Below are 16,660 nucleotides of genomic sequence, written 5' to 3'. Positions count from 1 at the left end.
TTATATTTGACAGTTTAAAGGAAAAGTCTCCCGTACATTTGTGCCTTTTTGAAATATGTTGGCTGTGTCTCATGGTCAGTGATGAGGGCCAATGACGTGCAGTTGTAAACATTTATTAAAACATTCAACAGTACACAAGGAACAGTTTGGCTTTGATTATTTTAAATATTCTGCTGAGCAACAGTATTTAATAAATATTAGTAAATAAATAGCCTTTAAATAAAAGTATCTTTGGGTAGAGACGTTGCAGTTTTGGAATTTAGATGGTAAGACTTCATCTTTGCTTTGGATCTGCAAGGGAAGAGTAAGAGAGTAAGAGTTAAATCTGTGGTACATTACTCTAACCGTGTTGTAGTGTAGTTACTGTAACTTACTGTATCTTCCCACAGTGTTGCACCCCAGAGAGCTCATGGAGCCTATTCTGTCCATCCGTCGCCCAAAACAACCAGAGGATTTCCTAGATGAATCATTGCGGACACTCTTGAGGTTCTTGGCCGAAAGAAACTCCCGGATTTCAGCTTCATCTAGTCCGGTGTCTGGCTGATGTCTATCTCCTGCGTCCTCTCTGCTAAGGCTGTCTAGAAGATCTCTCTGTCCAGGGGCATTTTGGTCCACTGCCGTTTGGTCTGAAACAGACTCTTCCAGTCTGCTTAGGAGCACCTTTAAAGATCCACACAGATGAAAGTTGTACTGTGTCTTGAATAATAAACATGGCAATTTAACTATGGCATGAGGATAGACAGAGGCACTCAAATGTATTTGTCAACAGTTTATGTCTCAGTTTATTGAGATTATTAGAAGCAATGTTGGAGCACAGGTGACAGATAAAAATGATCAGACTTTATGCTTTTATCACATGAGAGATCAAGGCTAAATATTGGGAACAGCTATGGAAGGAAATGCAGGATGTTGTTCAACATTTTACGTGAATAAAATTGAGTTCCTTGTTCTGATTGCTGCTACAGATTGCCTGAAACTCCCAGAAAGACTCAACTTCTTCAAGAAAAACTTTAGTGACTTTAGAGACTTACCTTCAAGATGTCCATGTCAGTGTCAGTCAAGCCAGTGCTGATGGGATATGTACTAGTCAGCTGCAGCTTTAAAATGAGAAGGAGGCTACAGAGCGATATAGAAGACAGACGCATGTTGCTCTGTGGGTTGCTGCAGCTCGTGTTAGTAGTTGGATGAATGGATAAATTCTCTTTTTCTTCTTTGACTTGTAGGTGTTTGGATGCCGGAGCCAACAGCAGCACTCTCTTTTATACTTAAGGTTAACACACATAGGTATGCCAGGAATTGGACCGGCATGCCTGACACCTAATTCTGATAACACGAGCTGTCGGAAAATGCTCCTTTTAAAGCATTGTATGCTAGTATTCTTATGACATAGCCGCTTACATATGCTACTTTGCTTGAGAAACATTCTCCAGAGCCTCCCCACCTCACACGGGACACTGTTGTCACTGAGTTACAGGAAGTAGTAAACTAATGTGACAACATGATAGTGTTACTAAATGAAGACACAGATGTAATAGTTGTACGGTCACCTCGTAATAATTGCTCTGAGAAATCATCTTTTAGTGGAAGGAATAAAAATGGGGGGTCCACTCTGCTAATGGGCTGTTTACATTGCCTAATGTTCTTTTCTTGAAAGTGTATTTTAAAGTCTGTCACCTTTGGATGATTACAACATTTTTAATTGTCGGTCATCACTGACCTGCTGTGAGAAGCAGAGGAAAAACAAAACACTACACATATCACTCACAAGTCTTGTGATAACTTTAATCAAATATAGCAGTGAATTAAATGATTATGAATTTAGGTGAAGTACTGTCTCTAAAAGACGGATTCAGCTCTGCTTTCATACAGACAGATACAGGAAATCTTTTATATTTCATGCAGTTATAGTGATTGACAAGTAGTAACTGCTAAACTCACTGCTGGGATTTTGGTAGGTCTAAATAAATAAAATCGTTTTTATTATTGTAGCAGTCTCATTTGGACCACCAAGTCACAGAATCCTCAGTAATTGAATGAACACAAACACAAACAAAAAAAACAATAATTTAATGAACAACAACAACAACAAATTTCACTTTCTTGTAAACAAATTAACTTCAGAATAAACTCCTCTAAAAAAATTAAAGGGTCATCACACTATCTGGGTTTGGGGCAAGGTGGAGCAGGAAAAGCACTGCTAGAGCCAGATCACCAGTAAGCTACTACTGCATTTTCAAACAAAACATTCGTGAACGGACCTAGAGAACACTACAACTAGCAGGTCTGCCACTGGTGCCCCAATTATCCTTGCAGATGAGAGCAGGTTCAGCCCTGAATCCAAATAAGAATGAGAATCCAGCTGTGGTGGGGTGGAGCAGCGGGTTTAGGGTGTGGAAGCAGGGGAGGCTGATCTTCACAACTGATGAGCATCATTTAATCATGCATTACCTATTCCAGTAGCTGCTGGGGCCGGAGAGGAGCATTTTCATCCAGACACAGGAGCTGGCGTGACAGAAACTGACAGCGAAGATAAAGGAAGAGCGCTGCAAAGTTCAAGAGCACATCAATCAAATAAAAACTGCCCAAGCATCCGGGTCGTGCCAGGAGTTTTTTCCACAGTGGTGCTGAGGAAAATTTCCTCCAGGCCCAGGAGCGCCCGTACAAAGGGAGCGGCTAGATTCTGGCAATTTTCACTGGGAGACAAAGTGCTTGTATTAGTCTCTCCTTGTAGCTTCTCTGGTGACCCTGTAGCTTCTCCAGACCCTTCTCCGGTGGCTGGAGGTGCCAAATTTCAGCTTTCTGGCCTCCCCCTATTGTGATAACCATCTCATACAGGCCCAGAGAGCAGATTTTGCTGTGTTGCAATAGCAGTTTTTGCAGATGTGTTCTCCCCCCTGCCCGGCTGTACAAATGCCATGGAGCAACATTTTGAAATGCGGCCTGATGTGACAGCACGTTCAGAGGTTACCTGAACGCCAGAGACAAACTGTGCAAAAGGAATTGTTTGAACTGCTCAAGCTGGGAATGATAGAAGAGTCAAACAGTGCATGGAAGAGTCGCACAGCCCCATAGTTCTTGTACTAAAGAAACATGGGTCCATATGGTTCTGTGTTGAAGTTGAATGAGGTTTGATGTTTGATCGACGAGCTCCTGGACCAGTTGGGCAGAGCTAGTTTTTTTTTTTACGATGCTAGACTTAACCAAGGGCAACTGGCAGATTCCCTTATCTGCAAAGAACATCCTTCACGAGCAGATAGAGAAAGTGGCTGAAATCCAGAAATCCAAGAGTGGCTGAACAAGGCACTAATTGTGGCAGTACAGAAACAAGCTTTCAGCACAAGATCTATAGAGAATGAAACGCCACAACAAAGTGGCCGGCATATTGTACAGCAGGGGTCCCCAATCCCAGTCCACAAGGGCCGGTGTCCTGCAGGTTTTAGATCTCGCCCTGGGTCAACACACCTGAATCACATGATTAGTTCATTACCAGGCCTCTGAAGAACTTCAAGACATGTTGAGAAGGTAATTTATCCATTTAAATCAGCTGTGATGGATCATGACACATCTAAAACCTGCAGGGACACCGGCCCTCGTGGTATGGGATTGGGGACCCCTGATCTACAGTAACATTGTAGCACTCCTACCCTTTTATTCAAAAGGCCTGCTTTCAGTAATGGTGACCACAAACACTTACCAACAATGCCATGGCCACGGTTAGAAAAACTGCTGAAACGGCCAGCAGTTTTTCTAACCGTAACAGTGGTCCCAGTGGTAATCGGAGTACTTGGTGCAGTGACTCCCAAGCTAGACGAGTGGCTCCAGCAGATCCCAGGAACAACATCGGAGATCTCTGTCCAGAAGAGTGCAATCCTGGAAACAGCTAAGATGCTGTGCAGCACCCTAAAACTCCCAGGGCTCTGGTAGAGGACCCGAGCTTGAATGATGGACTTTAGACAATAATACAATAATATATGGTGATGGTGACGATTTAATGATTTTGTTTGCTTTCCACCAGGATGTTACCAACTTCTAATTTCTAACTTCTTAAGTTCTACATCTATCTGTGAGTCATTGTAGGTTTTCTTTTGTATCCATTTGATTAAATATTTTAGTTCACTGTGACATAATAATGCAAATTTGTACTGCTTCTAATCTATCGTGTCATTTATTATCTTGTAGTGTTGCTATGGCAATTTTGGGTTTCTTGTTTTTCCGATAGATTTTTGTTGCTCATGCATCGAGGAATTTAAACCAGTTTTCTGTGAGTGCTATTGGGGGCATTAAGAACCGATAATTATTGTGTGGACTTTAATTTTGACTGTTGCAAATCAGCCAGTTAATGACAACAGAAGGTTGATCCAGTGTTTGAGCAGATACTCACTTGTATTATTTGAGGTATTTGTGTCTAACTGATGAAAACAGTCATACAATTTAAAAAGGCCCCGACATAGTTTGGACTGGTTGTGCTGGTAAAATGTGTCTATATTGGAACAATAGTCATGAGGAATGGGTCAAAAAATTGAGAAGTAGTAACTAAAGGAAGCATCTAATACTCTACGAGTGTATACATGCCCACCTGACAAGCTTCACTACTAATTAGGTTTGTTTCACTAATAGATCCTGCCCTTGACTGGCAACAACTTGAAATGAGGTTCTAACGACAGTCAACAACACCTGTGTTAAGTAATAAGTAGGTAAAACATACTTTATTTCCTCTTCGGTAAGAAATACTTGACCACAAAGGAATACTTTTTGTCATAACTCATGGGTGTTTTATTTTATAATTGAAGATTTCAACACAATGTAAATGTAAACATTCAGTTGGTTTCATCACACAAATATCACAAAAATAATGTTTACTCAAGTGAGTGAAAATAAACTGCACATTTTTTATTGTTTATATTTGGTTGGAACCCTTTGAGTGGTCAATAAAAAACTATTCAGTTCCAACTTTTAGATGTTCGTTGACCGAGGGGCTGGTATTTAATCCCGACTGACTGACCCCACATATTTAGCCAGTCTTACTGTTTGTGTGCGTTGTACTTCTACCTGCCAACCTGCAGGATTAGCCATCAGTTATGAAGCACTTCTTTTCTTCTTTTTGTAAGATATAGTTACTTGTTACTGTACAGCAGAATATTATATGACTCATATAAAATTATATAATGTATCAGACGAAACACAATGAAGTTTCATGCAGTGAAGCTATTAGACAATATCTAAAACAAGATAAATAAGGCTGATGTCAGGCTAATATATTTTACATTCTGCTTTCATCCAAACAGCACAGAAACAGTGCAGTGACAGAGCACATTTATCTGTGAAGTAGTCACTGACATAATAAAAAAAGTGTCTATTTTTGGGCACCAGTTTAGCTCAGTTGGATGAGCAGGTGACCATATGTAGCATGGCTGAGAGCAGGCGGCCGGGTTTGGACCTAGTCCTTTGCTGCATGTCTTCCATTCTCTCCTTCACTTTCCTGTCAGCCTTCACTGTTTCTGTCTAATAAAGCCAAAAAGTATATTTTAAAAAATACTTCATTTTTGTACTTTTGCTCATCATTTGAGAATTTTTATTGGTTTCTTTTTTGTTCTGAGACTGGTTGAGAAATTACAACAAAGTTTAGAAATTTGGTGAAATTCAGTTTGATTCATTTTGTCATTTTTAACATTAATTGTTTGCTTGTTTTTTTCATTTTGGTCTACTGGCATGTACAATCAAGAACATGTGGAACCAAATGTTTCATATGCCATGTCTCTGAAAGCTGTGATTTATATCTTGTACCTCAAATACTCAAATATGAGAGCTTTGACTATGGACTGCTTGTGAAGCCTAACCCAGCAGCTTTTTATTTTCATCCACCCATCTCCTGCTAACCAGTTCAGGGTGGGATGGCTCCTAGCTCAGCTATCATGGGGTGAGAGTCAGAGTGCATTCACGGAAATTTAAAAAAATATATTCATTATATTTTAAGAAATATAGGCATTTAAAAAAAAAAACGTCTATATTGCTCCTAATGGAAGCAATAAAATCAGCAGAAGTGATCTTGTTTCCTATCAGGTGATCACATGATCAAATGAAACAAACCAAACAAATCCTTCAGGTACCGGCTCCCCATATCACAGACACCTTTATTTCACGTGTATATATCTCATTAAAATATTTCCTGGGAAAGTCTGGAGCTGCTTTAAATTATGTCAGGAAAGAATTGAATGCAACACTCAGCAATTATGCAAAATAACTGTTTTACTGCAGTACATTCTATTACAAGGCAACTCTTATACAACAGCAAAAAATAAATAATAAATACATTTATAATAATTTAACAGCTCACATTTGAAAAAGGAAAACACAGTTTTGAATATGAACCATGTACAGCAGAGTCTGAATCAACCGCCCTTTAAAGTGTCAGTCAAAACCTTGTGGTGTGAGGGGAGCTCGGCTCTTGGTTGCGTTTCACACTGATGCGCTGAAGGTCCCCGCCTGCTGACAGAACAACACGTTATTAGTCCCAGTGAAGAGCCACCCTCACCTGCTAGAACTGCCCAGCTGTTCTCACACAATGACATACGAAATCCGATCTGATTAATTATGTATAATGATATTTATTAAAAATAAATAAATAAAATAGGATGTGACTTAAATCTTCCACATAGGGACCATAATACTGCTTCTACCATCGATTTATATTCATATTAACAAATCATATCAAGTTATACATGAACGCAAAATACCTCTGCATCAAGACAATATTTTAACTGCATTTATTCATAAAATGTAACATTTAGTGGCGCAAATTGTTTCTGTTACTCAGAATGAAAAGAAAGACATTGAAACTATGTTTGTCTTTTTTTCTGTCTTGCAACTATTCCAAATAGCGTTAAACGGAAAGTTTTCTGCTTCTTACCTTTAGCATCCCAGCCCACTGAAGGAACCGATCCTCTCTAATCGGACCCCGAAACAGCTCCTCATCCCACCCTTCTTATACCGGCTCCACGAGCGCTTGGAGGTCCTCACGAGATCTTTGAAGATGCGGGAAAGGAGGTTCTGTTTAGCCACCAGTGCGGAGTTACTGGGGTCAGAGGAGTCCCATGGCTGTTCCTCTGGCGCCCCGAACACCGACTTGCCCGTGTGCAGGTCTTTCCCCTCCACCTCAGTCTCGTCTGCGGGGAGTAACGGTGAGGCGTTGATCTCCTCTTCTAAAAGCTGCTTGAAACTCTGAGGAGAAATGAAATAAAGATGCTTTTAGAATAAAGTTGCCATTTCTGCACAGTGCTAAGAAACTAACCCGCAAAGATTCAGCAATAAATAACTCATCATTATAAAAGGAGACATTTACACCAGCTGAAAGCTCAGGTAAACTCACCTGAAGGTCAGAAACGGGTTTGGCTCCTACGAAATGAAGCAGTAACAGCAGAGACACGCCGCAAACAGAGACAGTCAAACTCATTTTCTTTTGTTTTTCTTGCTCTTTTCTGTGAGGACCAGCTGACGCACTCAGTCCGTCTCTGCTCCACTGGCTGTCCAACGGTGGACAGGTGCAGCTTTTATACGCGACCTGATTCCGTCATCAGTGCTGGGGAAATTAACGAGGTGTGACTAATGTTCCCACACGTGGGAGTAGAGTCTAACCTGACTGCTGTAGGCGTTCAAACTCCTCTGAAGCTCTCTCTGCTGCTCAGTGTCAGAGCTTCATTTTAGAGTTGAATTACTCACGACATGGAACATCGCATCTGTTTGGCTTTCACTGCCATAACTTTGTGACAATACGCATCAACACACTTTGTTATAAATGTGTAATTACTCAAGAACAAATGAGAAAGGATTTTGGAAGTTGGCATTTGGATAGCTGACCCTTATAATCACTTCTTAACTTTATCAGCCCTGTACAGTACATGGTGAGTAGTTGGTTTGGAAATACCATATTAGTGACTCTTCAAGTAATTGAGCTCATTCATTTTTATTTCTGAGCCATAGTCGTAATTATATCGCGAGACCTGCCTGAATTCCAAACATAGAATTGGCACAAATATAGATGTTAGTATGTTTACAGCACAGGTACAAGTACTGGTTTATTATTTTAAATTTTCAACTCAAAATGTCAGGTTTTGTTTGTTGGAGTTTTTTAGTACCAGACCAGTGCTAATCCCTCAGACCTGATTGTGGGTTATCAAGTCGAAATGTTGTGTTGAACATTTTGCATTTTTGAAGTGATGTAAATGACATTTAACTGTATTAGGTAATTAAGGTGGCGTATGAAAAATACTTGTATTAAAGCACTTTTAAATGCAAGATAAAAATGGAGTAACTGTTCCTCAACTCCAGATTAGAATAAAGTTTGGTTAAGGTTTGGCGAAGCCCAGTCAAACTAATGTGTTCTGAAGTGATGAGCCACATGTGCACATACCGCTGCCCCTAGCTCACCTCCCTGCAGACATGTACCAGGGGTAAATGATGAGCGATTAGCCCTGAACCCTATGAAGCTGAGCACACCGTGTGGAGGTGGATGGAGGCTAATTGACATTTCACCAGGTTCTCAGCTGGAGGGCTATCATATGAAATTGGCGCAGGCAGCAGTGAACAATTCACATGGTTTTTATGGAAGAAATCTGCACTTTTCTAATTTGTTACACAGAGAAAGATACTACATGTCTACATGTGCCAGATGTGATGCTGTCAGACAGAAGACAGGCATTTAGAGCCTTTGTTTCTCAGCATTTAAGAAACTAAACAAACATATTGTATGAACCACTGTGCTTTAATTTTGGGGCTTATATGCAATAGTTACATGATAAAAGATAAAATGCAATTTTTTAATGCTGTGCTGAGAAACTTTGTCCTGCCATTTTTAGTTCTTCCTTTAGTTGTTGATTATTGGAGGGTTTTTCTGCCTCTTGGCCCATTTTCAGCAGTGGAAGCTCAGTCAGGTTAATATCAGTCAAATGGCTAAGCTACTGTACAAAACTGACAATATGTTTTATGTCATTGTTCAACTCGTACAACTCTTCTTTCAGTGGACATTTTATTGCACTTGTACTTGTACAGACGTTAATGGAAGCAATGTTTTTTAGTGTTTTTCAGTGTTCACTATATGTATTCTAAGTTGACGGGCAGCTTCTACAATTAATTTTATTCTCATTTTCCTTTTCAGATTTTTTTAGTCTTACATGTATGGACAAGGTTCAAACTGGCTGCTGTTCCAATCATGTGTTTAAGCACTCGTAGACTGTATGACCCGCCCAGTAATGACGTGCTGTCACTGGGCACTGCCACTCAATGGGGTATGATTCATTACTAGCAGATGCTTGATGAAGAAACATGATGAAACATGATGGTTAAATATCTTTTCTCGGTCTCTTAGCTCTTTGTGTTTCTTTATACACACACTAAAGCTAATAGAGTCATAAGAAAGAAAACTTGACCTTCATGTTGTGCATGATTAAATATCCAAGTTTGCAGCTTTATGGAGCAAAACTGAAACAACCGTCAACATCAGGTTAGGTACATGAACACACAACATTTTAGGATATTTTGGAGGTTGCTGGATAAATACTAATCAAAAATCACTGGGATTTCAGACAGACACCAAAAATAATAAAAAAATTTAAAAATAATAAAACAAAAAAAGCACTCGGTTGTAAGGTCAAAGCAAACAGGGCTAAGTAGTTCTTTCTTTCTTAAAAAGCAACAGTTACACATTTATGATTAATTATAAACACCTCTAACTTAGCATGATGTAAAGAGAACAGGTAGACGTGGTCTTTGACCAGTGAAAGACAGCAAGCAGGTCAACAAGCCTGTTGTTCACAAGGCCTCTACAGTATTTCACCCAGACTATGGACTCTTGTGGACAACAGGCATGCAACCAACTACCCCATGTTTAACTGATGTGTGCACATACCATAATAATATTAATGCACATGTCTCCTTCTAAAGATTACATTTTACATTTATATAGCACATATAGCATGGATGGATGTGAGCTATGAAACTGTAGGAAGGAACTGTTGAAACTAGGTTAAGGAATCCTTTGTGGGTCTAGTGAAAGAATTTAAATAAGAGGAGATCACTTGAAAGAACTGAATGCGATTTATTGAGATAAAGAAGTTGTATGACTCCAGTGACCCATCGTAGCAGATCAGAATCCCAATGGTGACCCCCACCCACATCTGCTGAGCTCAGCTGGAACCACAACGCAAGTGCCCTGATAAGGAAGGCCCAGCAGCAGCTGCACTTCCTCCATGACCTAAGGAAGAATAACCTGGACCAGGAGCCGCTGCTGGCCTTCGCCCGCTCCTCTGTGGAGAGCATGCTCTCCTGCTGCTGGTGTTTGGTACACAGGGGCCATTACTGAGAACAGGAAGGCTGTACCGAGGGTCATTAACACCGCCCAAAAAAATATTGGCTGCCCTCTGCCCCCCCATCTCTCACACACACACACACACACACACACACACACACACACACACACACACACACACACACACACACACACACACACACACACTCTACTCAGACTAAGTCCTTTGCACTACTTTCAAGCACTTTGCTGTCTGTCCTCTGATGTGTTTGTGCTGTCCTACTGCTTATATTTTACACCATGCAGGGTTGGTGTGGACCACCCACAGTTTCATTTTGCACAGTGGCTGGGACTATTCTATTCTATTCTATGCTATTCTATTCTATTCTATTCTATTATCAGTGTCCAAAGCTGTATTGTGAGTAAGAAACGCAGCACCTGATACAGGATTTGACTGAAAGACAGTCAGTCATGGATGATCCTCTGAGCTTCCTGTCATCATTTAGCTTATTGCCAAAGCACTGCTGGAAACAACTCTCACCTGTGTGCTTTAAGCAGCTCCTCAACCCCACATGAGCCTGCTTTCCCATTGAAACATGGCTGAATGAATGAAGTAATAAGTTGTTTCATTTTAGTTGTTTCATACATAGAAACATTGCAATGTGAAAGTGTTTTACAATGTTTGCTGAAAACAATATTTAAAATAAACTGGACTGAAAATCAGTAGCAACGGGTCCTACAAGGTGAGGAAGCCAAGTTGTCAAAATGTATGTACGAGGTCACAAAAGGGGTACAACAGTGAGCGTCTACAGCATTTGTAAAAAACAGTGGGGGCACTTTCATGGTGTGGGGCAGCATGAAAGCTATTTAAAGAAATGTTGGATAAAGATGTCAGACTGTGTTGAAGAATAAAGATGACTTTCAAGCTTGCTAGAACTGTACAATCTCCGCTTTTGACTTGTATAACTGCATTTCCACGTATGATTGCACATATTTCTATCAGTCATTGCATCTGCCTTCTATTTTCATAGCATAATATAAACCAAAGGAACTTTTTTGCAGTACTGTAACTAGATGTCAGTGTTACGTTTCTTCATGACTCATCTTTTTTAATTCACCATGTGTTTATACACTATTCAGCATTTAACCATTAATTATTATTAATCTCCCTCCCCTCACCCTCAGCTGGCTGCCCCTGAGCCTGATTCTGCTGGAAGTTTCTTCCTGTTAAGAAGGGAGTTTTTCCTTCCCACTGTTGCAAAGTGGTTTCCCATAGGGGGATTGTTTTCTCTGAATGACTGTAAAATGTAAAGCTCCTTGAATGAACTCTTGTTGTGATTCAGTGTATGCAGATAAAACCGAATTGAATTGAGCTGAATTAGTGTTGGAAGACCTCAATAGTGCCCAGTCCAAATCGAGGATACAGGTTTGGTTTAAGAAGTGGATTAATTAAGACACAATGCCTTTGTTTGTATTGCATTTGGAGATCATTATGCATGTGTGTGGATATTTTTTGCACTTACTAAATGTATTTATTTCTGTTCATCAAGAAATCCACAAAGTATACCAAGATATTAAAGAAACTGACTGCTGACAAACGTCTGTTTTTTTCTGTTTTCTTTTCTTATGACTGTGTAGTTTCTTTCTGACCTTCTTCCAGCCCACAGCTTAGACATTTCCACCTACTGCTAATCATTCACAACCATTCCAAAAATAGCCATCAAAATTCACTTCCATAAACAATAAGCCAGCTTCAGTTAACTCGTTAACTTGTTGGTAGACACTGAATGTTTCAAATATTACCAGCTTGTGTCTATTTTTGACTTGCAACCCCCCCACAGGGTAATTATGTTTCTGTAATAAAGCCATTTCTTAGTTGTGAGAAAAGCAGCAACATATGAAACTGAGTGTAGAAATAACAGGACTTTGGCTGTGTCGACTTTTATGCATCGTGCTTTCCTTTCTTCCTTTTTACATCATCACGGTCAATTTAATTCTATTCAAGTTTTATTTATGTATCACCGATTCAAAACAGCAGTTGTTTTATATTGCAACACAAAGACCCTAACAAGAATTCATTGTAAATTCATTGTGGTGCACTTTCTAAGAAGAGAGCGTGTGACCTTGATGGCTCAGAGAACTGCAACGTTAGATAAGACAATGCAGGATAATAGGGCATGAATCAAAGCTTATAACTCACATTAACGGCAGGTAGGTTTGCAATTTGTGTCTTTAGCGGGAACCAGAACAGTGATCATTCATTTCTCAAGCATATATGAAAACCAAGTGCCAGTGAAGCTCTAGCTCCTTTGCACTTTAAAATGAGTTCTAACCATAACATGAATCTAATTAGTTAAAAACAAAATCTATGTTTAAAATGAGAAAATGGCCAATAAAAGTATGAAAGAAACAGCTAGTACAACTTTAATTTGTCAGTTTTAGTTTAAGAGAAGAGGAAGTCAATGCCTGTTGTCTATCATGTTGCCAATAAGTGTCTAAGAACTTAACAATGAATGGATAAAAATATAAAAGCCCAAAATTCCTGTCATATCAGTGCACATGCGCCAACCAGCATGTGGCCTGTTACAGTTTCTCTGTCTTGGCCAGTGCAATCCTCTATGCTGTTGCATGCTGGAGGAGTAGATTGAGGGTTGCTGATGATAACAGACTCAATAAACTGATCCACAAGGCCAGTAATGTTGTGGGGATGGAGCTGGACTCTCTTAAGGTGGTGTCAGAGAGGCGGATGTTGTCCAAGATAAAGACAATGTTGGATAATACCTCCCACCCACTCCATGACATGCTGGTCAGTCACAGGAACACGTTCAGTAAAAGACTGAGAGTACCGAAAAGCACCACTGAACAACACAGGAAACCATTCCTGCCTGTGGCCAGGTCCCTGTACAACTCCTCCATCTAACACACTGTAAACACTGCAATAGCTACACCCTTTCTGCACATGCTCTTCTTTCTTTCTTTCTTTCTTTCTTTCTTTCTTTCTTTCTTTCTTTCTTTCTTTCTTTCTTTCTTTCTTTCTTTCTTTCTTTCTTTCTTTTTCAGATATTAATCAGTAAGTGACTTATATGTATGTATATATATTGTGCTATTTCTAACTTCTTGAATTGTCTGTTTTTGTTACTGTTTGTACTGGAGCACTGTAACCAACATAATTTCCCCTAGGGATCAATAAAGTATTCTGATTCTGATATATGTATAAACTATATACAGTAGCTATGCTAACACATTTTTAATAACATCTGCATCCCCAATTCCCAAATTGTTGGGACAGTGTAAAATGTAAATAAAACAGAATGCAATGATTTGCACATATCACGAACCTGTATTTTATTCACTTTTATTCACATTGTCTAACACAGAAAACATACCAAATGTTTAAACTGAGACAATATAACTCTCATGAAAAACATTAGCTCATTTGAATGAGAGGGAACAAACTAGTGGAAAAGTAAGTAGTCCTAAAAAGAAACCACTACGGGAAAATTTATCCAGTTATTAGTTCAACTGGCAACAGATCTGTATTCAAGGCTGACTTCACTTCAGCATTGTTATAATACCACTAACAGCTGACTATGGAATATCAAGTAGTAGGAGAATTCATAATTGGATAAATTGAAGTAAATTGTTGCACGGCTACTTCATAAATTCTGTTTTCATGGATGCCTGGATGTTAAACTTAATTGTTACACCTGGTAGAGCAGCCACACTGATCGTTTTCTTAAAGATGAAAGTTTGTAGACAGTTTGTAACTCTCAGTGTTAGTTTGACTTTGGGACCTGAAGCAAAGTTTGGACCTGCTGAAAGTAACCCACTGTTTCACAAGTCTTTGTAAAAAATAATAATATAGTGTATGATGCAAAGAAGAAGAATGATCCAGACACACTGAATCAGAATCATAATATTTTATTAGTCCCTGAGGAAATTACGTAAAAGAGAAAACGTAAAGTAAGAGTAAAAGAGAAAGAAAAGTTAAAGTATGGAGAAAAAAGCAGGAGCAACTGATGGTTCATGCATGCGTACTATATATGTTGCTGTCTTCTTTGGGCCAAAGCTCATTTAAAATAGAAATAGGCAAAGAAGAAAAGAGTTGTGTGGTCAGACAATTCTAACATTTTTCTGGAAAACATGGATGCTGCATGCTCCAGACCACAGAAAAGAGGACCATCTTGTTATCAGTGCTCAGTTCAAAGGGTTGCATCTCTGATGGTTTGGGGGTGCATTGGGAATAAAATCAGAACAAAAAGAGTCTCTGAGCTCAAATAAAACAACAAATATAGTCCAGGGGCCTGGTCCATGGAGCTAAACAGAAGGCAGCGCAGATCAGGGAGTCAGCTTGAACACTGGCTTGATTCAGAGGCAGGGACTGCTGACAACATAGTTCACGGGGTCTGCCAGGAGGTCAATAGCTAAGATGGAGAAACTCTGGAGGCTCGCTGAGTGGGCATCAACAGAGATGGAGTAACTATGGAGGCCAGCGGCTGATGATGGTGAGGGAGACCCTCAAGTGGCTTCGATGGCAGCCTACAATGGCGATGGCCAAGGAGACGCACCTCTGGCTTGGGCTGGCTTAGCAGAGAACCCAACGAGCTTAACTTGGGACAGGGACTGTGGCTGTTCTTGCTTTAGATTCTCCAGGGGGGCAGAGCTAACTGGGGGCTGTAGCCCTGTCTCTGGGGATGTGTTGGCCAGACTTACAGTCACTGGGCATTTTAGCACAAGAATTTACCAAACAGTTCATTACAGAGGTTGGCTCACAGCTTGTGCCAAACATTCCATGTTGGGAAATGTTGGGAACAGGTTGTAAATGTCTCCTGTGAGTCTTTAGCATTAACTATGCCCTGGCAGTATTCCAGAAGCTGGGTAAACATTTCCTCTGAAGCCTCTGAAAATCAGAGTTTTGCACCTGATTCTTCACAGCCTCCTACCTGATGGGAGGGGACAGGTGTATCTCCTGGGTGAGGAGCGTCTTTAAAAATACAGGACGCTGCTGTATATGTAAGGTCATCAAGAGGCTGCTGCCAACATCCTTCATGCATCCTTCGTGCTGAAGATGATGGGAGAGGAGTAAATGTTGTGAATTTTGATGGAAGAAATTAGATTGAAGAAAGAAAGAGCAGGCATAAACTTTTCAGGTTTATGAAAAATGCAGGAACTACTGATGACATGGCATCGTCTGTGGAATGGTTTTTCCTGTGGGTATACTGGTGTGGATCCACAGTGACATCGATGTCCTTTATCAGGGCTATAACCAGCCGTTTGAAGCACTTCGTGACCATGAGGGTGGAGGCCACCATCTTTTAGTCATTCAGTCATTTTTGGGAATTCAATTAGAATAAATTTATTTCAGTTTCAAGTGTTACTTATATAGCACTAAATCACAATAACAGCTGCCTCGAGGAGCTGTATGTTGTATGGGCAAGACCCTATAATGATATAAATGAGGGTGATTATGGCAGGTATTGTTGCCTGTGAGAGAGAGGCGTCCGGGATTTCAGTCAGCACCTCCAACAGATTAAACAGCATAAATGAACAACATTTATGTTTCATTTAGTTGTTTAGACCCATGAAGAACAGTAACCCTCAGAGCAGCAGCAGCACAACAAAACCCAGTGGAGCTTTTACTGGAGCATTTCACAATAAACCTGTCTGTACTTCTTCTTTAACTACTATTAGATGTAAACAATCGTGAAAAACACCACTGTAAACTTGCAAGACAGTGCGGCCGGCTTTGACAGTCAAATATTCTCAGGACCTCGACACCGTGACTGTTTACCAAAACCAAGATTTGTACCAACTTTTGTTTATGTACACATCCTGGATATTTCCCTGCCAGATGGTCTCGATACACATGAAAGCGTGGCATGCCATCGATCTGGATGGTTGAATCTGCTGCTGTTTAGCAAGGTTCCCAAAAGTCAAAGTACAGCACAGTTCTTCAACTTCCTGAAAACCCCAAACCTTGTCCACCTTGTTGTCCAGTGAGTGGACCAGAAAAAGAGACAGGATCAGTCTGTTAGCTTTTGGAATGGCTATCAAGCCAACTTCCTGATCTCTCCATTGCATAAGCTTCCTATTGCCTCCTGGCTGCTGTACCAGGGTGTGCTCTAGGGATTTTATGGTTAAACTCCCTTATCTCAGTGAGGTCAATCTTTCTGTACATCATACCTTTGAAAACTAAGAATCCGCTGCAATGCTATGCACCATCATTGTATATGACACCCCAACTTCTCATGAATGATTATTGATTAATCTTCAAGTGAAAACATCTTGTTAAGTTTTGGTTAGATTTCAAGTTAAACTTCTCCTGACTTCTCTTGTGTTACCATAGTGATGTTTTAGCAC

General features: G+C 40.1%; 2 protein-coding genes across 3 annotated transcripts; both read right to left on the bottom strand.

Moving 5' to 3' along the window:
* Positions 1 to 97: 97 nt before the first annotated feature.
* Positions 98 to 1,235, bottom strand: nppb (natriuretic peptide B). Its single transcript, XM_076878628.1, has 3 exons — positions 1,032 to 1,235; positions 375 to 660; positions 98 to 291 (listed from the first exon to the last, which is right to left on the bottom strand). Exons 1-3 carry the CDS (start codon positions 1,143 to 1,145, stop codon positions 275 to 277), a joined length of 417 nt encoding a protein of 138 aa, XP_076734743.1. The 5' UTR covers positions 1,146 to 1,235; the 3' UTR covers positions 98 to 274.
* A 3,511-nt stretch (positions 1,236 to 4,746) lies between these two features.
* On the bottom strand, positions 4,747 to 7,532 carry nppal (natriuretic peptide A-like). Of its 2 annotated transcripts, none has more exons than XM_004545923.2 (3): positions 7,367 to 7,532; positions 6,908 to 7,218; positions 4,747 to 6,486 (listed from the first exon to the last, which is right to left on the bottom strand). In XM_004545923.2, the coding sequence occupies exons 1-2, from the start codon at positions 7,448 to 7,450 to the stop codon at positions 6,910 to 6,912; spliced, it is 393 nt and encodes a 130-aa protein (XP_004545980.1). In that variant the 5' UTR covers positions 7,451 to 7,532; the 3' UTR covers positions 4,747 to 6,486; positions 6,908 to 6,909. The 2 variants fall into 2 exon arrangements, with proteins under 2 accessions (XP_004545980.1, XP_004545979.1); XM_004545922.2 differs by having other exon boundaries at positions 4,747 to 6,483.
* Positions 7,533 to 16,660: the final 9,128 nt, after the last annotated feature.

The sequence above is a fragment of the Maylandia zebra genome, linkage group LG20 (genome assembly GCF_041146795.1).
Source record: "Maylandia zebra isolate NMK-2024a linkage group LG20, Mzebra_GT3a, whole genome shotgun sequence".
Classification (NCBI taxonomy): domain Eukaryota; kingdom Metazoa; phylum Chordata; class Actinopteri; order Cichliformes; family Cichlidae; genus Maylandia; species Maylandia zebra.
The sequence above is the reverse complement of the archived record's forward strand: the minus strand, read 5'-3'. Positions and strand labels throughout refer to the sequence as shown.

What these genes read in the sequence shown, in the direction of transcription:
- nppb (XM_076878628.1), bottom strand. Translation starts at nt 1,145, where the DNA reads ATGCGTCTGTCTTCTATATCGCTCTGTAGCCTCCTTCTCATTTTAAAG. An exon ending in CTGACATGGACATCTTGAAG is followed by an intron (nt 661 to 1,031) that starts GTAAGTCTCTAA and finishes GGATCTTTAAAG; the next exon opens with GTGCTCCTAAGCAGACTGGA.
- nppal (XM_004545923.2), bottom strand. Translation starts at nt 7,450, where the DNA reads ATGAGTTTGACTGTCTCTGTTTGCGGCGTGTCTCTGCTGTTACTGCTT. An exon ending in AACCCGTTTCTGACCTTCAG is followed by an intron (nt 7,219 to 7,366) that starts GTGAGTTTACCT and finishes ATTTCTCCTCAG; the next exon opens with AGTTTCAAGCAGCTTTTAGA.